The 23,149-nt window shown below is 44.8% G+C and overlaps 1 protein-coding gene across 1 annotated transcript in view; it reads left to right on the top strand.

The window, feature by feature from the left end:
- The window catches only part of LOC146830427 (fucolectin-1-like), a 117,639-nt gene that overhangs the window by 73,878 nt on the left and 20,612 nt on the right, over window positions 1-23,149 (top strand). Inside the window, exon 4 of the mRNA XM_085604659.1 lies at window positions 6,382-6,658. Coding sequence (XP_085460785.1) covers window positions 6,382-6,658 — 277 coding nt within the window. The remainder of the gene's footprint in view (window positions 1-6,381; window positions 6,659-23,149) is intronic.

Genomic DNA, 23,149 nt, shown 5'->3' with positions numbered 1-23,149 from the left:
ATATGATCACGTCAACAATTCAGATACATACATGCCCACCCCCAACGGATCCAACCAATGATTTCATGATTGTGCTAAAAACCATCGTTAATACAGCTTTAGAACAGGGTGTCATCAACGACGAAGACAAAACATGTCTGATCAAAAGCAACCCATCTACACCCTATATCTATATGCTCCCCAAAATGCACAAAAACGCCACAAGACCGCCATTCAGACCCATTGTGTCTACAGTGAACTCACTACATGAACCCGTAGGAAAATACTTGGACAAACATCTACAAGCTTCTGTTCAGTCGATGACTACCTACATTAAGGACACTACTGATTTTCTCAATATCCTGGAGTCCATTCAAAATTTGATAACCATGGAAACCGTCCTATGTACCATTGATGTAAACTCACTTTACACTTCCATACCCCATGATAAAGGCATTGAGGCAATCAAGTCATTTCTGATGACCACAGACAAACCAGAGAATCTCAAAGTATTTCTGATGGAACTCATGCATTTCACCCTTTATCACAGCTACTTCGAATGGGCAGGAACATTTTACATTCAATGCTCCGGAACTTCCATGGGCAATTGTGCCGCCCCAACATACGCGAACCTCTTTATGCACCGTTTTGAAATAGACAACATACTTTGCAAACACGAGTGGACCCAACATCTTACCCTTTATAAAAGATACATTGATGACATTTTTATCTTATGGAATGGCTCAATTGATCATCTGGAATCATTAATTGAATCACTTAATACAGTTGACCAACGAATTCAATTCACTCACTGTATAAACAAAGAATCGATAACATTCCTGGATACCAAGGTCACATTATACCAAGGAAACCTCACCACTGAGGTTTACACTAAACCTACTGACCGCAATAATCTCCTGCACTTTCACAGTTTCCACCAACCCTCTCTCAAGAATCATTTGCCCTACTCAGAACTACTACGATTGAAAAGAATCTCAAGTACCAATGAATTGTTTGAATCAAGCAAATCCGCTTGCATTTCCAAATTTGAACAACGAAAATATCCTACCAAAGTTCTTGACAGCGCCATATTGAAGTCTAACAAATCTACCCGACAGATGCTTCTTTCACCCAAACCACCAAAAACTTCAGATCAACGAATGACATTTGTGTCAAAATTTTCCACACAAAGTTTCAACATAAAAAAAACCATCCTCAGGTATTGGCCTATGTTAAGCATGGAAATGGATTTCAATAACATTTTTGAAATATCACCTAGATTTGCTTACCAAAGATCACGCAACATCAAACAAATATTGTCTAAAGCTGATGAACTCACTACCAGCTCTTTCAAAGGTACTTTACCATGTCTCAACTGTGGTAACTGTAACTCTATCATCAAAGGTACCAACATCCAACATCCTTCACAAGGTAACACGATCAAACTCAAGGTTACAGCCACATGTAATAGTCAGAATCTCATTTACATGTTGAAATGTCCATGTGGTTTGGTTTATGTGGGCAAAACTGAGAGAAAAATCCGTATACGGATCAATGAACACAGAAGCAATATACGTACCAAACAGGCGAAATCACGAATCGCAACTCATTTTCACCAGCATCAGCATAACATCTGTCAACTGCGATTTTTGGTTCTTGAACAGATTCCCCAGCTGAGGGGTCGTGACAATAGTAAATATCTATTACAAAGAGAAACATTTTGGATCCACAAGCTGAATTCCATACATCCGAAAGGTCTCAACGAGTGTTATGATCTGGGCTTTTTTTCTGTAACTAAGGTCTCCTTTATTCACCTTAAATTGGAGATTTGAACTTTCCACCCGACTTGTGATACCCTAGTACCTTGTGTAACTGTACAGTTCATGTTGAACCTTACAGTTATTTTATTTTATTTTACTTACTAATTTCATCTTATACACATGTACCATTGCACTATTACATTGACGCTCCCTTACAAGCTCCAGGATTTGGTAATATCTTACATTTTTTGAACTATCGCTTTTGGTTCGAATCACTCGAATTACATGTGTTTCTTCGGTGTCACACGCTGTCTATTCCATTTTTCTTTTTACTTTTGGCCTAATTCCTTTACAGATTTAACTGCACTCACTTTTGTTTATTATTTTATATTTTGTTTGCACGTGTAGTTTCACTAAACTTTATTGACCTTTTGGAACTACAAGTCTGTTTTCTTTGTAGTTCTCCTTTTCCCGCATTTTTCTTTATCACATATCACATGATTACCTCTTGGAACTACAAGTCTGTTTTCTTTGTAATTCTCTTTTTCCCGCACTTCTCCTTATCACATGTCTATATATCACATGATTACCATCCATTACACTTACCGGAGCGTTTCCGATTTGATTCTCCCGGGTTCAGGAGAATCTATACATCACCATACCAACTGTAAGTTTGATCTTCCGTTACTTGTCAGATAGTGATTGTATTCTTTTAAAAGGCCCCACGCTGTATGTATTTTTGTTACCCACACCACCATCCAGATTTTTCTTTTTATTTCGTCTTTACTTTTTCCTACAATTTTGGCAAAAACACACCACATTACTTTGTCCTATATGGCATTTTCATTTTTTCATTTAATTTTTTTTACTTACACTACCACCCAAACTTTCTTGGTCCATTTCGGCTTCACTATTTCCTATGACCTTGGTAAATGCACATCACAGTATGTTGTTTTAACATGTAAAACAAGTGGATATTTTCACATCACTTTGATGTGTAGTGTACCTCCATTTTGGTAATTACCAACACTGGCATTGTGTTTTTTTTTACTTCATTACGAACGTATTACTTTTAATACTGTTTCAACATGATCATGTTTGTTACAATCAAAATCTACTGTATAATTGTTTGGATAAAAATTGTTCTTTTCCATTGAGTGTTTATAAAATGTATATATATACTGAACCCTATACCTTATCCTTTCAGAGTACCGCCCCTGAAGAAGGGCTTAAAAAAGCCCGAAATGCATTGGGCAGTTGGATATATGATGCATTGATAAAGAATGAATACAATTCTTTGACTTCATTAACTTTGAACAACGGTTAATAAACTCAAGTTATACTTGAATAAATTCCGATTTACCTGAGTTTAATTTCACAAAAGAGATCAAATCTCTGAGATTGAGTGCAAAACGAAAGACATTTTCCTATTCAGGAACGTGCTATCATTATCTACGATTTGAATTCCCTACTCAGGGGGATTAATTCGTTTGCACCAACTAATTTTGCTTAAAATATTGACCTGGAGAAATTTTGAGTGCGCAACTTCTGTTCTAGCTTTTCAGCTTCGATCGATGGGTCAGTTACTAACTCCCATTAGTTGCAATATTTCAAGCGAGACCTGGGAAAATCATTTCTCAAAACTTAATGGTACCCCGCAACCAGAGCCTGACCAATATGATTATGGCCCTTTTACCACTATTGAGTTAACTATCTCTGATATAGAAGAGGCTATCCAACAGAGCATTGGGAACACAGCACCTGGCCCAGATGGGCTACCAATTGATCTAATAAAATGGAAACCAGACTTTTGGGCCCCACTACTTTTAAATGTTTTTAATAGTTTAACATATGCTACGTTACCAGACACATGGGCTAAGAGTATCATAGTCCCAATTTTTAAAAAGGGAGATCGGTCCCAGCCTAGTAACTATAGGCCGATCTCATTAATTGATAACACCTTAAAAATATTGGGAAGAGTCCTGTATAATAAAATCTTAACTTGGACAGAGGAAAATGGTATCTTAGAGCACTGTCAGTTAGGCTTCCGTAGCAAGGTGGGTACCAATGAGCAATGTCTCAATCTCAATTTGGTTATTGGGAAATACACCATTGCACGGAAGTCACCGGTCTATATGGCCTTTATGGACCTTTCCTCAGCGTTTAACCTTGTCAATAGGTCGAAGCTCTGGGCAATTCTTTTGGCATATGGTTTGGATGAACCTCTGGTACATTTCCTAGCTTACCTCCATAAAGACCTCCAGGCGCAGGTGCGGATCGGCATGAGTGGTGAGGTTTCGGGGGCAATTAAGGTAGGAAGGGGGGTCAGACAGGGTGGTGTCTTGGCCCCCCTCCTTTTCATTATTTATATTAATGGGCTGAACAATCTGCTTAAAACCTCGACCCATGACGTCCCCATGATCAATGGTAAAACTCTTCCGGTGCTATTATACGCAGATGTCGCGGTCCTCATAGGCCGCACTCCGAATTCCCTGCGTAGGTTAGTACGGACTTTTGTTGAGTACATGGATAGCTTGGACCTATGTGTCAATTTTAATAAATCATTTTTAATGTCCGGTGGTCCTGGGAAGCGACAGCTAAGTTCTATTGCAGTGGGTAGTCAGAAATTGACAAGTACATGTACATTTCCCTATCTTGGTTTGGTCTTTGCTGCGAACGGCTCCTGGACTGAGCATCTTGCTCACTCCAGGAGCAAGTTCTCAAAGGCCACCAACTCAATTCGTAGTCTTCCCCGCCCAAAGACCACCGGCGCTATATCAGCCATTCTAAAAAAAATTAAATTACAGTGTTTCCCTGTGGCCACCTATGGGGCTGAGATTTGGGGCATTGTAAATTGTCCCTGCATCCAGCAGGAAGAAAATAGGTTCTGTAGGAAACTTTTGGGCATCCCAATCTCTACCCCACAATACATTTGCCACAGAGAACTCAATCTTAATTTTATATCGGATTGTATACGCGCTCGTCCTGCCCTTTTTTGGCTATCGGTATGGAAGAACCAGGCTGCCTCCCTCACCAGAGAGATTATTAACGATTGCCTTTTGTGTGACAAAGGGATGGAAATCCCCTGGCTTAGCGGAGTATACCAAAGCCTGTGCAGTGTCAATGAAGAAAGTATTTTCCTAAAACCTAATATAGCTGACACTGTGCCAAGAAAGGAGCTTAGAGATGCGCTCTACTTTGTATATAGCACAGAAAGGATTGGCCTGGAATCTAAGAAATCTTCTGTTCTTAGTTACATGTCCATTGAACAGCACTATCATTCCCTGCCTATATATCTCACCCTACGCATGAGCCACTGGGAAAGGAGCCTATTATTCTGCCTTAGAGCAGGAACTGTTAGATTTGCATTGTGCTTCCCTCTCGGCTATCATCATAATCTTGATCATGTACCATGCCCTTGTGATGGGGTGAGTGGCCAATCAATTTTACATTTTTTATTTTTTTGTAAGTATTATATAAAATATACAAAGTGGCTTTTAAATCCATTTTTTAAAAAGAGAAGACCTATTAGTCTGGATAATGCCTATACATGCTTAGTTTCCCTGGCTGATGAAGAGCTGACCCTTCGCACAAGCACTTTCTTGAGAATTGCCACCTGAGTACGTAAGACTATGCCCGATCCCTGAGCCCTTACTTGACTGACTATCTTTGTGTAATTGTCAGCTGATATATTGTTTTATTAACAGAAAATCATCTATTTATTACCAATGAAGCTCCTTTTTAATATGTCTTCAAATTTACCAATTGCTACAGCTATATTATTATAAATGTTTGATCATTGTGTACTGTCAATCTTCCATTTTGCTATTCATTTTTTGTTAAGATGTTGTGCTTTTATGGGTATTAAGTTACCCGAATAAAGTCTATGAACTGAGCTGAACTGATTCAATATTTTTGCAATGATATTTCGGTTGACATCAAGTAAATTAAATTTCCTATTTGTAAAGCACGAACATATCACTCCTAAGGGTATAAAGGCGCTGGGGGCCGTTGGGCAGACTAAGTGAGCTATTGCCCAGAGTCACATGGTGCTGAGCTGAGCTGCTGCCAGCGATCGAACCATGAGCCTTGCGCTCCGGAGTCAGCCGCTCTGCCCGCTGAGCCACACCTCTTCCTCTTCTAAATGATGTCACAGCACATCTCCAAGCCGAAGCAGATATCATCAAACAAAGCAACATTCTAGAATGTCTGTTGTTGGTGATAATTTGTGCTGCAGGACTAGTTAAAAAGAACACTTTTGTCCTCAGTACTTGATGCCCCACTTAAAGTTCAAGGCACTAGTGGTGAAAAGGAACCCTTGGGAATGGGTGCTTCCTGCTACCGTCCTGGGTGGACAGATAACATTATTGTGATACAATTGCTTTCTGTAATAACTCTGTAACAGATCCATCAGATTTGTCTGGCAGAAGTGAAATCTAGGCAGCTCAGGAATAACAGAATATGTGGGGCTCAAAAGGGACTATTTTAGGAAGATAATCATAAGTCATTCTGTGAATCCTTTGTAGGAGGGGCACAATGCTCCTAATGTAAAACGATGCAAGATCCCTCAGTCTCAGTAGTAAGAATATCTTCATGGGGATGGATTTCTCACACTTGTAACATATTTTTATGTATTTTTCAGGTGAAAATTTGGCATTGAAAGGGACAGCCTCCCAGAGTAGCCAGTACCCGCAAGGTGGACTGCCGTTCTATCCCCTCACCGACAAGCCCAGTGGTGTCTACAGTGAGAAAACCTGCTCCCTCACCGATAAGGACATGAATCCTTGGTGGAAAGTGGACTTGGGACAAAGTCAGCCAATCGGTTCCGTTGTGGTGATGAACAGAGGCGACTGCTGCAGTGAGAGACTCAGAGGTGCTGAAGTTCGGGTTGGAGACAACGTGAACAACAACAACCCTGTGTAAGTTCTCCTAATTGTATACTTCACAATTAGAGGTGTGCACACAATTGCGTGTTTTCCAGGAATCTTGGAGATAAGGGTATATATATATATACACTTTTCCCCGTGGTTCTTGTTATTCACAGGCAGAGCATGACTCCTCCGGCCGGACCATGCCGGTTTCCAATCTGTGCAGAAGCACAACACAAACGAGCGCACTCCCAGGAAGTAACTTTGCAGAATTTTATTGTTCAGCACAAGCAAACACCCAACACGTTTCGGTCTTGCCTCAGACCTTGATCATGGGTTGGTTACAAGGAAATACTGTCCCTCATTTATTTCCAGTACTTTCATTACTTCCTACCCCAGTGGCTGCTGGAACACGTAGTTCGATATATTGAAAGTGACATAGTGCACTCAGTGCAAATTTGCAAAAAAAGGTGCAATAATCTTAGTAAAAGTGCATAGTGCGAGGACAGATGTTTATGATAAAAACCATATAATTTAAAAATTGGGAGACATAATTTCATGCTTTTAAATGATACTTTTGGTATTTTCAAAACTTTTTTTAAATATCAAAGTCACCATAAAACTTTAATGTCCATCTATACAAATAACAGCGATTTATCCTGATTCTTTAATATTTTACATTTCTTAGGACAAAATGTAAAATGTTAAAGAAACAGGGTAATGCATATTCCTTTATGTTGGTTGAGACTCTGAAAAATGCCATGGACGCTCTCAAGAAAATTAGTTACCCACTTGAGGGTGTAATTTATATAGTTTGCGTCACTTTCAGTTCACATGCAGAAGGCTACTTTGCCACTGTGAACCTTCCGTTCATGCATGCACAGTCATGCACATATGGACCCCGGGAGTAATGGGGTGGGGCACAATCACCCCCCTCCCTGGTGCTGAAGACCACATGTGGTATTCAGTAATGACACGCAAAATAAAGGTGAAAATTGTGCTCTTTATTCTGGAAAAGGACTCCCGGCTCCTGCCATCTCCTCACAAGTCCAGTACTAAGTCTCCCCTCAAAGAATTCTACAACCACACATTAGGTCACAGATTACAGTACATTGAATGTGCTTGCAGAACCAGTGCCATACATATTACCCCGGAGACAAAACAAAAGACAACACCAAGACAAGAAGAAAATTACCAAACAAAGAAAAAGAAGCACACCCCACTGCAATATGGCAAATACAATGTACTCCTAACAGCCTGACAAAATCAATTAACAACAGCAATACGTTTGAGATTCCAAATACGTCCATCATCTAACTTCACAGCATTTTAAAATAATTTAACCATCTTGAAAGGCTTGGTGAATTTGGGGTGATTGTGGTGACTAACAGGATGTTTTACCACTACTGTATCACCAATGTTCACCTTGACATCAGAAACTTCTTTACGTAAGTCATAATTCAATTTTCTTTGAACGTCCATCCCATTAGTTTGGGGATGATAGAGAGAGCACTTCTTGTGCACTATACCTCTCCCGCAAGAAATTCTCCATCATTTGCGGAGTAAACTTAACTCTATTGTCCTTGAGGAATGTTCCAGGATTGGTCCTTCTGCTAAAAATCTTCTCCAAGAATTTAATTACAGATGTGGTGGTGATTTCTGATACAATAGCTACTTCAGGCCACCTTGAAAACATGAATATGGACCGGCCTGGTCCCCATGTTGAGAGGACATAAAATGTCTAGGGAAACCTCATCCCAAGGACATAATGGTACTTACCTGTTCTCACTATCTTGGTTTTATCGCTCAATGAACACTCAACACACTCTGTAATGACACATCCAACCTGCATGTCCATACCCAGCCACCAATAATCAGTTCTCAATCTTCATTTAGTTTTACTTATGCCTAGGTGTCCTACATGCGCCAAATCTACCAAACCCTTCCTCGATGTTACTGGTGGTATCAGCCTTTGGTTTCTCATAACCAAACCATTATTCACAGACAATTCTTCACATATTTTGCAAAAAACGTTTGCAGATTCACTGGATGATTCCCATTTACTCCCAGCAACAATCTTCTCTTGCACCCTACAGAGTATTGTATCTCTACTCAATGCATCCAACCATTCAGCCTCACTAACGCATCCTTCTGTAATTACACACACTCTGATGTCTTCATCCAACCACCAATCATCACTACAGTTAACGCCACTATCTAAGGTTACCAACCTCGAGAGACAATCTGAAGTTCTATTGGTAATGCCAGGCACGTACTTCACATTGAATTGACATTTTTTCAAAGCCACAATCCCCTTACAAATGTGACTGGATCCCGAATCAATTCTCTTCTTCTCAAAAATCTCATGTAGAGAATCCCTCTCCCCATAAGAATTTCTTGAATCTTCTAAGGGCCCAGTATACGCCTAATGCTTCTTTCTCAATGGTGGGTTATCTTACCTCAGACCCTCTCAATGCTCTGGAGGCAAATGCAATGACACCTCACAACCCTCTTGCTCTTGTTTCAATACTGCCCCAAAACCTTTATCACTTGCATTAGTCAAAACTGAGCATAATAATCCAGTGACAAAGCGAATCAAATGTTGTGCTTTCTTAAGACATAGCTGTATATCTTTGCATTCTTTCTCACAGTCTTTATTCCACTCAAAGACCAATCCCGTTCTCAACAAACTCCTCAAGTCTCTGCTTACATTGCCAATATCTAGTGATGGCGGCGGGGACGACTAAGGCCATTACTTGCCTCTATCGCCGGCTGTCGATGGAGGGATTGCACCCTCTGGGCGCCCTGAGGGAGAAGTGGGAAACGGACCTTGAGAAGGCGATCCCCGAGTCCACGTGGTCCACGCTGGTGCGGAGGGCCTGGAAGGGAACGAGGAATGCCCGGTTTCAATTAGTCCAGTTTTTTACGTTACACAGGGCGTATATGACGCCGGCCAAGATCTTGCGATATTTCGGGGGGGGTACACTCTCAATGTCCGCGGTGTGGGGGAGAGGGCGCGGACTTTCGGCACATGTTTTGGTCCTGTACGCAGTTGGGTGACTACTGGGGTGATGTTATGGATTGTTTGAACCAGGTGACGGACCGCTCCATTGCCCCGGACATGGGGGGCTTGTTTGTTGCTTTGGTTTCCCCACACTCGCCGTACGAAGGTTACTAGCAAGTTTTATGATCTGGGGTTGATAATGGCCAAGAGGGAACTGACTATGCACTGGAAATCCCGGGGGGGGCCTAGCTTCCTGCGATGGAGGGCGGCGTTGGCACGATGGGCGGGGGCTGAGGGTACGCTCCGGGTGCAATTGGCCCTTCGGAGGGACGATGAGAAGGCACTAGCGACGGCCCGGGCATGGGAAGCGTTGGTGGTGGAACTTCAGGGGTTGATGTCTGATGCTGGGGAAGGGGAGAGCACATCTGACAGGCAAGAGGTAGTGGGGAGCGGGGAGTAGAAGGGGACTGGCGGTAGGCCCTGGCCGCCCGCACCTTGGCTGGGCATGAGGGAAGGCTCTGTTTGCTTAGGGAGAGGTTGGGCTCCTGTCTCTTATTTATCAGGGAGGAGGGGCGCATCGGAAGAGGGGTAAGGGACGGGGGCACACTGACATAGGGTGGGGGAGGGGGGGGTAGGGGACTGGGTGGGAAGGTTGTTCCTTCTCCTGGATAATTGGTCTTGATGATAAATATGTGGTACTTCCTGGACGGGTGGAGGCAGGGGGATGTTTGTTGAGTTGTTGATTTGGAAAACAATAAAAAACGTTTCAACAAAAAAAAAAAAAAAGTCTCTGCTTACAAAGTTGGGAGTAAAACTCTGTCATTCCCGAGAACGTTTTCACATCTTTTTATTTTCACTGCTCTTGACAATTTCTGTTCGGTATTCACCAAGTCATCCTTGTGCTTAACACCTTTGGCTGAAATATCATGCCCCAAATATTCTATTTCTTCCAGAGCAAATTTGCATTTTTTGCCTTGAGAGTATCCCCATTCTCACATATTACCTTAAGACTTCCTTGACTCTGCACAGGTGCTGTTCTCTGGCTTTACCAAATATCAAAACATCATCCTGAAAGTACAGAACTTCTTTCATACCACCAAACATTCTTGACATTAACCTCTAAACAGAGGCGGCAGAACAGAGACCAAAGGGCATATAATTGAATCACTATGTGCCAAACGGCTTGATAAAGGAAGTCAAATCCTTAGTACGGTCAGTGAGCTTGACAAGATGATACGCCGACATAGGATCCAGCATGGTGAACCACCCAGCACCTGATACGAGTCCCCACCATTTCGGTTATGTTCAGAAAGGAAAATTTGTCCTCCATGTGAGAAGTTGGACTGGTATATGCTGTCCACTATTTATAGTGGGCACCTTGCACCAGTTCAAATGACCCTTATTGATGATTAGGTTAAAGACAACCTTTATTGAAAGCTATACTGTAGTATCTTTATATAAGGTTAACTGTTCTCCTGTATCTTGTAACTAGCTGCTCAGCCAGTGTGAGTGTTCCATGTAGAATGATGACGTGACTGGAATGTTGGTGTGGTGGGAGACAGTTGAGAGGATGGGCTGAGCAGCTAGCAGGCTGCTCCTGGTGGGGCTATACTATGGACTTTACTATCTTAATAAATAACCTAAAGATATATCCTGGCTACGTCTGCTGTGTCACATCAACCTATGGAACCAGGTCACTTCAATTGGCGACGAGTTGGACTAAAGAAACCATGCGTGTAACCTGTATAGACTGGTGTGTAACTAAACAAGTGTGACTTGAAGAAACTTGAGCTAATGTAAAGAAACTCCTCATCTGGCGGAACCTCCTGGCACCGTGAGCCCCACCAGTGACCACTACACCGGTCGCCCAAACCTCTGTGGGCCAGTTAGAGTGAGGAGCGGAGCTACAAGTTGTTTCTTAGTGCAGCACAGAAGTTTGCCTCAGTTCTGTTTCAACTACAAGGTGTTGTCTCCCTGAGCTGTCTTCATGACCAAGTTGGCTGTTTTATGATCGCTGCTGGCCCCAGTGACAGTCATGTAGATGTACCTGCTGGTCTGTGGAGGGTCAGTACAACTACCAACGTCTAGCCTCCAGTACTTCTGTTGTCTTGGGAGTGTGTCTCCATCGAGAGGAGTTTCCCAGTGGACCCACAACTGAAATGGTTAATCACCGAGTGTGTGATGTTGTGTTGGGAAAATATGTTCGGGGGCAAAAATCGGCCCCGGTGTTAAACTTTGGTGTTTTGCAGTACCATAATAACGTTTACTGTGGTCAGTTCAAGTTTTTTAGCGCTCCACTCAGTCAGTGCTATAAGCGAACCGTGTTATTTGGAAAGCGATGCCTTTTGAGAGGACCTGTGTTTGTGCCAAGTGGAGTTACAAGCGTAAACCTGCTCGTGAGTTTCCATCAACTGGTGGCTTGTTGCGGAACGCTGCAGTGTTTCCGGTTTTTAAGTCAAGTGGAGATACACCGTGTCATTAGCAGCGTTGTGGTAGAAGGTATTACATTTTTTTTTTTGGTTTGCACTGAGAAGGCATTTTGACTATGGGCAGTTCAACCGCCATGCTTAGTTTTAAAAATGAGGCGTGTGTCTCTGCCTGTGCGCGCTCTTACCTTTTGCACATCTGACGATCTTCGTTTGTGACGTGCCTAATTCCGATTTCACGAAGGCGACTCTGTGTCCTGTATCCTGAGGCGCACACATTCACCTTGAGCCATCCGGCACCAGCGTGACAGCCTGCCGCCATCTAAGGAATGGTTTACGATCGCATACTAATCTATTGCTCGTTCAAGACTGATTTGCCAACCACGTTGTTTGCTATCAATAAAGTTTTGGAAACCAGTACCAGAGTCGAAATGTGAGGATCGTCTTGAGCCCAACCGTCATCTGTAGCGGAGTAGACTTTCAAGTTTTTTCGTATTTATTGTGTTTTTACTTGGTTGGGCATGAACACTTCACGAGTCAGGTGGTGAGTTAAAACTGACAAGTAATTTGCTGCAAAGTATTTCTTCTGCTGCCTACGCCTGTTTTTCATCATCCCAGTGACAGGCACACTAGTGACATTATTTTTGGAAATGTCATTCGTACACAACATACTTCAGTGTGTGATTGGTTTAAAAAAAAAAAAAAATGTTGTGTTGTTTTATGATTTAAATGTTGGAGTTGTTGCTCAAGTTTAAGGTCCGATGCAAGTGACTTTTGAAGTTGGGTGTCAGTCCCATTTACCCAGTTATGGGGGGGTGAGTGTTCCACTTATTAAATTAGTTATGGGTGTTAATCCTATAGTGTTTACGGGGTGTTAGTCCCACCTAGGTCATGGTTTATGGGATAAGTCCCATATACTTAGTGTTCAGGGGGTGTTAGTCCCACCTACGTTATTGGTAATGGGTGTTAGTCCCATCTACCCTGTGTACAGGGGGTCCTATTCCCTCCTATGTTATTAGTAATGGGTATTTGTCTTTTTTACTAAATTTTAAGGGGGTGTGAGTCCCACCTTTTTCACGTTTGTGTTGGGTTTTAGTCCCTTCATTTAAATATTAGCTGTTGTGTGTGTGGGTATCTGTCTTGTGATGCCTCACTGTGCTGCAATTCTGTTATGCTTGCTGCACTAGTCTGTGGGTTTTAGTCCCATTTCTGTATTCTGTACATTTGGGTGTTAGTCCCTCATACTCAGAGTTTAGGGGGTGTTAGTCCCACCTACGTTTTAGTGATGGGTGACATCCACCCATTGTGTATTTGTTTGGGAGTGATTCTTCCTGTATGTTTCTACAATTTCTAGAGTGTCTTTTGTCGTTCTCTATTGTGATTCTCTGTGTTTTCTTTCACATGTATCTTATGTGGTGTCTTTGCAATCTCCGTTTGGTAGTTTATTGTTTTTTGTGTCTCATTGAAGGAGGAGGTTGGTGATAGTGTGTGAGTTTAATGTTCTCTTTTGTGTCTTAATATAAGAGGAGGATGGTGATAGTTCATTCTTATTCTTCATCCTTTTCTTATCCTTTTCCTTCCGTTTTATAGTCTGGTTCCCTTTCGTGGTATATTTTATTCATCTTACCCTTGGGATTTGGACTATTCATCTCTTGTTTATATTTTGTGTCTAGTTGCTATGTACTTTTAGTATTCCTTGTTTTATTGTCAATTGGAAAGAAGGGAGATATTGTAGTATCTTCATATAAGGTTAACTGTTCTCCTGTATCTTGTAACTAGCTGCTCAGCCAGTGTGAGTGTTCCATGTAGAATGATGACGTGACTGGAATGTAGGTGTGGTGGGAGACAGTTGAGAGGATGGGCTGAGCAGCTAGCAGGCTGCTCCTGGTGGGGCTATACTATGGACTTTACTATCTTAATAAATAACCTAAAGATATATCCTGGCTACGTCTGCTGTGTCACATCAACCTATGGAACCAGGTCACTTCAATTGGCGACGAGTTGGACTAAAGAAACCATGCGTGTAACCTGTATAGACTGGTGTGTAACTAAACAAGTGTGACTTGAAGAAACTTGAGCTAATGTAAAGAAACTCCTCATCTGGCGGAACCTCCTGCCACCGTGAGCCCCACCAGTGACCACTACACCGGTCGCCCAAACCTCTGTGGGCCAGTTAGAGTGAGGAGCGGAGCTACAAGTTGTTTCTTAGTGCAGCACAGAAGTTTGCCTCAGTTCTGTTTCAACTACAAGGTGTTGTCTCCCTGAGCTGTCTTCATGACCAAGTTGGCTGTTTTATGATCGCTGCTGGCCCCAGTGACAGTCATGTAGATGTACCTGCTGGTCTGTGGAGGGTCAGTACAACTACCAACGTCTAGCCTCCAGTACTTCTGTTGTCTTGGGAGTGTGTCTCCATCGAGAGGAGTTTCCCAGTGGACCCACAACTGAAATGGTTAATCACCGAGTGTGTGATGTTGTGTTGGGAAAATATGTTCGGGGGCAAAAATCGGCCCCGGTGTTAAACTTTGGTGTTTTGCAGTACCATAATAACGTTTACTGTGGTCAGTTCAAGTTTTTTAGCGCTCCACTCAGTCAGCGCTATAAGCGAACCGTGTTATTTGGAAAGCGATGCCTTTTGAGAGGACCTGTGTTTGTGCCAAGTGGAGTTACAAGCGTAAACCTGCTCGTGAGTTTCCATCAACTGGTGGCTTGTTGCGGAACGCTGCAGTGTTTCCGGTTTTTAAGTCAAGTGGAGATACACCGTGTCATTAGCAGCGTTGTGGTAGAAGGTATTACTTTTTTTTTTGGTTTGCACTGAGAAGGCATTTTGACTATGGGCAGTTCAACCGCCATGCTTAGTTTTAAAAATGAGGCGCGTGTCTCTGCCTGTGCGCGCTCTTACCTTTTGCACATCTGACGATCTTCGTTTGTGACGTGCCTCATTCCGATTTCACGAAGGCGACTCTGTGTCCTGTATCCTGAGGCGCACACATTCACCTTGAGCCATCCGGCACCAGCGTGACAGCGTGCCGCCATCTTAGGAATGGTTTACGATCGCATACTAATCTATTGCTCGTTCAAGACTGATTTGCCAACCACGTTGTTTGCTATCAATAAAGTTTTGGAAACCAGTACCAGAGTCGAAATGTGAGGATCGTCTTGAGCCCAACCGTCATCTGTAGCGGAGTAGACTTTCAAGTTTTTTCGTATTTATTGTGTTTTTACTTGGTTGGGCATGAACACTTCACGAGTCAGGTGGTGAGTTAAAACTGACAAGTAATTTGCTGCAAAGTATTTCTTCTGCTGCCTACGCCTGTTTTTCATCATCCCAGTGACAGGCACACTAGTGACATTATTTTGGGAAATGTCATTCGTACACAACATACTTCAGTGTGTGATTGGTTTAAAAAAAAAAAAATGTTGTGTTGTTTTTATGATTTAAATGTTGGAGTTGTTGCTCAAGTTTAAGGTCCGATGCAAGTGACTTTTGAAGTTGGGTGTCAGTCCCATTTACCCAGTTATGGGGGGTGAGTGTTCCACTTATTAAATTAGTTATGGGTGTTAATCCTATAGTGTTTAGGGGGTGTTAGTCCCACCTAGGTCATGGTTTATGGGTTAAGTCCCATATACTTAGTGTTCAGGGGGTGTTAGTCCCACCTACGTTATTGGTAATGGGTGTTAGTCCCATCTACCCTGTGTACAGGGGGACCTAGTCCCTCCTATGTTATTAGTAATGGGTATTTGTCTTTTTTACTAAATTTTAAGGGGGTGTGAGTCCCACCTTTTTCAAGTTTGTGTTGGGTTTTAGTCCCTTCATTTAAATATTAGCTGTTGTGTGTGTGGGTATCTGTCTTGTGATGCCTCACTGTGCTGCAATTCTGTTATGCTTGCTGCACTAGTCTGTGGGTTTTAGTCCCATTTCTGTATTCTGTACATTTGGGTGTTAGTCCCTCATACTCAGAGTTTAGGGGGTGTTAGTCCCACCTACGTTTTAGTGATGGGTGACATCCACCCATTGTGTATTTGTTTGGGAGTGATTCTTTCTGTATGTTTCTACAATTTCTAGAGTGTCTTTTGTCGTTCTCTATTGTGATTCTCTGTGTTTTCTTTCACATGTATCTTATGTGGTGTCTATGCAATCTCCGTTTGGTAGTTTATTGTTTTTTGTGTCTCATTGAAGGAGGAGGTTGGTGATAGTGTGTGAGTTTAATGTTCTCTTTTGTGTCTTAATATAAGAGGAGGATGGTGATAGTTCATTCTTATTCTTCATCCTTTTCTTATCCTTTTCCTTCCGTTTTATAGTCTGGTTCCCTTTCGTGGTATATTTTATTCATCTTACCCTTGGGATTTGGACTATTTATCTCTTGTTTATATTTTGTGTCTAGTTGCTATGTACTTTTAGTATTCCTTGTTTTATTGTCAATTGGAAAGAAGGGAGATATTGTAGTATCTTCATATAAGGTTAACTGTTCTCCTGTATCTTGTAACTAGCTGCTCAGCCAGTGTGAGTGTTCCATGTAGAATGATGACGTGACTGGAATGTAGGTGTGGTGGGAGACAGTTGAGAGGATGGGCTGAGCAGCTAGCAGGCTGCTCCTGGTGGGGCTATACTATGGACTTTACTATCTTAATAAATAACCTAAAGATATATCCTGGCTACGTCTGCTGTGTCACATCAACCTATGGAACCAGGTCACTTCATATACCTAGTGGTAGCTATGGAGAGCAGCCTTCAGGCTAGGTCTCGAAAGAATGTAAAGCAGCTTGGTTTACCAGATTGTAGCCTCCTGAATAACCAAATGAAAGGAAAATCACACAAGGTATATATAAAATATATGTATTTATTACTAAACACTCTGTACTAACCTCTTTATGAGATTAGAGAACAAGATACACAATATTGAAGCACTAGAACGACAGTAAATAGCACAATACACAGTGGGCCCCGAGGGAGACCAAACCATATATTAAGAAAGTGGTATAACAACCACGACTTGACTAGACACAGTGCCTAGAGCACGTAGAATCACTGGGACCCCAAGGAACCACCCAAAGTAGTGACACAGGGGACCCATGGAGGATGTGTGCAGTGTGAGAACACAGCCGTGAGCTCCATACAACTCTATGGGAAAGTCGCGGTTGGAATTTTAAAATTTAAGGACACTTAGGAGAGGGCTTCCAGCAAACACTTTGGAACATAGTAGGTTCTAAGGCCAGCACCCTTGAGAGTACCGAGGTACCTGTGTTACACATCCTAGGAGAGCCGGGTGCATAGGGGTCAAGTGGTGTCGGAAACGCTTGTTGATTTCAATGGAGTGATGGGAAGAAGGGCTGCTGCCAGGAAGATGAGAAGTGTCCAGTGTGATCCAAGCCTGGATCGGAGCTGAGAAGAACCTGAAAGCAGAGGGGACACAGTGACCAGGGGCACGATAGATGAATGCCCACTGATGTCGGGTGTTTCAGGTGAGAAGAGGTGAAGCTTGACTCTGCAGCCACAGGGACCAGGAGAAGCTTGACTCTGCAGCCACAGGGACCAGGAGACGTTGACGACAACCAAAGTCCGCAGATGAGCTGTCCCACAAAGGATGTCAAGTGCTGGGGGGTCAGTGTCCAGATTGAACACAAACAAGCCTTGGCATCTGCAACCCACGCAGTCAGAGAAAAGATGCTTCGGTGAGGACCAGCAAGGTCCTGGGGATTCATCAACCAATGAAGGGTCAGGGCACGTCTGGAGCAACCAGGAAAGCCCACTGAAAGTTAAAGTTCCCTTCTCAGGGACCCACAGGTCGACCAGAATCGCGAAGGGACCTCGACCTGAATCACAAAACACCAGTCCAGGGAACACTCGTGGAGTGTATGCCGGAAATCTTCAGTGGAAATACTGCTCGGAGTCTGGACTACAAGTAGGCCTCAGGGATCGCCAAAAAGCATATGCTGCTGCAAATGTACCTGGTGCCCAGGGGTTCGGGTTGCACGGTCCCCACGAGGGATGCGGATCTCAGAATTGCTGAGAGCACGGACCAACCTCAGAGATCACTGGAACCCACCTCCTGTGTTGCAGAAATCTTCGGAGTCCTTCAGGAGCAAATGGCTCCTGCAACCGGTTTGAGCAGGACTATGCACAGGGACACCAAATGTGCCCCCAGTGCAGATATCAAAGCACTCTCAGAGTGCACCCACCCAGCCCCAATACACTAAAGCCTGTCTGGGAGGTGGTCACACCTCCCTGTGACAGGAACACCTATTTTCCAGCCTCTCCTGATGGAGTTTCGTCCATCAGCAGGAGGGCAGACTTGTGTCTGTGGCTGGCAGCATCCATTTTGTGATGCCAGGGTTCTGTGAAGCTGGTACTGGGTGTACCGGTGTTGTCATATTTCTCCCTCTAGTAGGGTGGAATCATACCTCCCACATCAATTACTAGTGTGGAGGGATGATTCCAAGGTGTTTGACACCAAATACGACATGTTTCCATGCAGCCGTTTTAAAGTTAGTATTTACCTCGAGGTTATAATGCACTTAAGTGTATATGGTTTGGCTGCATCACAAACAACCCCAGAATATAGGTTCTGAAGGCTGCAGAGGGACTCTGCTCATGCATGGGCACCCTCTCATATAAAACCCAGCAGCCTGCCTTCAGGATTGTTAAGGCCTGCCATCGGGGTGACTGATAGGTTTATATGTGCAGTGATAAGGATAGATACAGTGTACCTATATCTAAGTAAGGGGTGCATGCACCACCTTACACAGGCTGCTGTAGCAGACCTGTTTTATCATTTTGAATGGTCTCCCAGGGGTGGCATAATACATGCTGCAGCCCCTGAGAGGCCTCTGAGGTACCTATGCCCTGGGTACATAGTATACCATATACTAGGGACTGATAAAGGTACCCCCAGAATCCAATCTGTGGTGTACCTAAAGTACATGAACAACCAATTTAGGGAGAAAGCCGATAGACTGGGGACTGATTAGCAGGATCCCAGTCAGACTAAGTTGAAAACCAGCAAAACACCAGGAACAAGTGGGGGTAACCATGAAGCCAGATTCCACCTTCCTACACTCCACTACTCTTTTATTGAGTTCCCTCAAATCAACATATGGTCTAATTTCGTTATCTGGCTTGCACGCTACCACTATGAGAGCCAACCAGTCCGTTGCTTCAACTTGCTCAAGAATTCCCTCTCTGCAGAGCCTATCCAATTCAAGCTTAACAGCTTCTCGGACACTATACAGAATGTTCCTCACCTTGCATGAAAAGGGATTGGCATCTGCCTTCAATTTTAAGTCATGCAAGTAGTTCTTTAAGCACCCTACACTCGACTAAAAGACCAACGGAAAATAATTTACCAAAGCTTTAGATGCCTATCGACGCAGTTGACCTGAATTTGTACTTGGGGATCACCTTTGGGGTTAAGTGTTATACCCAATAACTTCTGAGGCAGCCAGCTCAACACAATATTACCAACCACAGGAACATAACCTTTCCTTCTGCCTCATTACCTTTAAAACAAAATCGCCCATTAAAATGTCCAAACAATTCTATCGGTTTACATCCATAAGATTAGGGCTTAATATCCAGTTCATATAACTCAACTCACCCCTTAAAGTATTTTTCAAATAGTACATCAAAGCCAAACATGCACCAGAATCCATTATCATTTCCACACCAATGTTATTCACCAGCACCACATCAGAGCCACATTGTTAGAAATTGAATTTCTGGTTGGCTAGGGCAAGCGCCCAAACCAGGTAGAAACCACCACTCTAGTCAGGGCAAAGGAGTTACACACCGAAGATAACCCCTGCTCACCCCCTTGGTAGCTTGGCACGAGCAGTCAAGCTTATCTCAGAGGCAATGTGTAAAGCGTTTGCGCAACACACACATACATCAGCGACACACTAGGTACACCACAAAAGAAACTACACGCAAGGTTATATAAAAAAAATAGCCTTTGTATTACGCATTAAACACATTAGAACGCAATCACATTTATACACTGTGCCACCTGGCAGTAGGTATTACTTTAAAGGGGATTATGTACAGTACAGGGCCAATCGGGCCACTGTCATAACCATTAGAAAGCACAGTTAGCAAAGCAGCCAGTAACTACTGGTAAGACACTGTATTCAGCATAGACACATTAGCCATACATCATAGACAGCAATGTGTTATTCCCAAACACATCATGCCCCTCTTAGGCATAAACATTATTGCTGGACATTACACTGGCGGAGTGCACACATTAGGCATGATCATAATCAGCAGTGCACTGTGGTCAACTACCTTTAGAGTGCACACATTAGATTATCACCATTACGGTACATGGAGTGCCATCCTTGGCAATGTAACCCAACATGCATGTGGGCATCTAATGCCATAACCATCATCACTGAGCCTGGTGCGCAATAGGCAAAACAATGCAGTAGTGCAATCTTACCCTTAGGGACAACAACAAGTAACTAGTGGTGACACAGCACCTACCATATGCAGAACATAAGCAGCAGTGGTGTACTATTACCAACACTTGTAGAGTGCACACTTCCCATCAGCACATCATGCCCTCCTTAGGCCTATGCAGATTGCCATAATGACGCATAAGGGGCCATCCTTGTGCCCACAGTAGTGGCTTCCCTTACGGAATGCGGAGCAATGAACCCCAGCCTGCCTAAAACAACAATGCCCCGATCAGTGGATAGGGGTGCAGCTGGCCGCGACCATGCGGCGCAGCTGCAACAATGTCTGGACTGCGCAATTCTGTGGATATCCTTTCTCCTGGGGGACCCGGGGGCCTCCCTCGCGGTCTCACCCAGTCCCAATATCCAGATCCGGCGTCCCCAATATTGTGGAGGTAGGGACACACACACACACTGTCCGCTTTGGCGGGGCGACCTCCCTCAGCCACCCCGCAGGTACACAACGGTAGGCAGCCACCCACGACCGTACCGAGTGGCTACCGACAAGTAAAACAAAGCCCAGTCACCTCTACTCACAGGGGGTCAATAGGCAGCTGCAACGAGGCGGCCTCTTCTGCGACTGCCGCCTTCCTCCGTGATTCAGGTACCTGCCAGCATGGTGAGGAGAAGCGAGACCATCCCTCCCGCTACATCGCGTCTACGCTACCTCACGGCTCGCCGTGGCATCCTTGCTGGTGACTTCCTCTTACTGGGACGAACACGGAACGGAGTCTCTGTCGAAGAGGCTTCCTTTCTGGGGAACTCACCTTCCCCGCCAGGCCCTCTCTTTCTCAGAGGGCTTCAGTGATAACCAGGCGGATGGAACACAAGGGGCTCTCCACTTCCTCACGGGAGCCCTGCCCACCGTGAGGCATCCACCGCCTGACTTCCAATCTGCGTTGCAGCGTTTCTTGCCAAATTCCAAAGTAGGAACCCACTTCTCTGGCTCCTCTCATTGCATTGAAAGGTGCCCAGACATCCTCCTTGCTAGTACCACAGGGGATCGGCCACGCACTGATCTCTCTGCCACATGCAGCGCTCACCATGCATTTCACTTCATCACAAGTGCCAAAGGGGAGCTATAACCACGCGCTTCTCAGTAGAAAATAAAGCGCTCTGGGAGACGAAGGGAGAAGCATCCTTCCAACTATGGGCAGCGCTCCACATCAGTAATCAGGCAGCAAGGTACTTCACCGGCATTTCACCAGTTCCTCTAGGAGAGGTCCAGAGACAGGGCACAGGCAGGCCAGCACGCAGGGCCCCTTAGCAGAGGGCAGTCCCTCCAACCTCCACACAGGCAGCCACTTGAGTCCCACGGCGGTTACCCCTGGCAGTCCAGCAGCCTTCCGGCCCCAAGTAAGCACCCAACAGCACAGTTCATGGGGTCACAGCCCCAATACTTATATCCCTTAGTGTCTTTGTTCTCCTCCTGCCACAGGGCTCTGCGCCCGGTCCACACCAGTTCTGAGGGCACTCACACCTTTCTCTAAAGGTGCACCACCACCTCCTTTTTCAGTTTAGGCTCTGGCCCCAGACACATCTCAGGGGGGTGGGGCCAGCATTGTGAAAGGCAGGCACAATCCTATTCAGTCCCAGGTGCTACTCCTCCCACCACTCCAAATGCAGATTGGCCTATTCAGCCTAGTGCTGACTCACCCAGCCCCTGTCACTCCAGAGCCAGACATGCAATACACATCAGGCAGGCACAAAGACACATAGCACACAGAAATGTCCACGTTTAAAAATGGCATTTCTGGGGGGGCGTGGTTTGCTGCCTGCTAAGATGGCCGCAACCTAAAGGAGCTCCGAGGGTGAGGCTGTCTCCCCTGAAATCCGCACATAAATCAGGGAAGCAAATTGTACCCAAAGGACATCAGCACGTGGCCAAGGAGGAGCGGCGCCGACTGCTTCAACCCCGGTGTCTCCCCGTGGCTCAGAACGCCGTGAAGATCGTGCCATCTGCCGAGGCCTATACCGGCGGGCGAGACCGGGGACTAAATTTTGCAGAACGGCCCGGGCGCTGTACGTGAGGCCCGGGGCCGCCCAGGAGGAGCACCGGAGATTGCGAGGTACAGAGGTGAGGGTGCCCGACGGGCAAAGCGACATCCGCGCTCCGTCTGCGGCCCTGAGCTAGCGCCAGCGGAGTGAATCGAGCGGCCGGCGGCAGGACCTGTCGGGCGCCAATGAGGAGCGACGGGGGCTGCTCCGGCGTTGCTGTTCCGGCCCGATCGGGGCCTCCTAAGGTTGCGCCATGATACACGTGAGACGCCCCTGATGAAGCGCCTGGGGAACTTTCTTAAGGAGTGAACCGGCTGGCCGGACCTCCGTTGGGACACCTGTGACGAAGGGACCCGGCGGTGCACAACTGGTGGCATCACTAAGCGGCGGTGCACTTATCATTTGGCACCAGAACTCCGAGGTGCTTCAAGAAGGCTGTAGTGCCCGATAGAGGTGGATCGAGCAGGCAAGAGCTGGGGAGAGTGGGGTTGTGGAGCTGTGGCTGACCCTTGTGCTAACCTGGAGATGTGGTCCCTGCTAGGAAACGGTGGCAACAAATGGGGATTGTGACGCGGGGTCGGTGGTGCCCCCCCCCACCTGTGAGGATGCTGATCAGAGAGACTGGGCGGCAGGCCGGGGATTTCCCTCCAGTGATCCCTGATCCAC

The sequence above is a fragment of the Triturus cristatus genome, chromosome 5_1 (assembly GCF_964204655.1).
Source record: "Triturus cristatus chromosome 5_1, aTriCri1.1, whole genome shotgun sequence".
Taxonomy (NCBI): Eukaryota; Metazoa; Chordata; class Amphibia; order Caudata; family Salamandridae; genus Triturus; species Triturus cristatus.
Note: the sequence above shows the minus strand (reverse complement) of the source record. Positions and strands in the feature narration are given on the sequence as shown.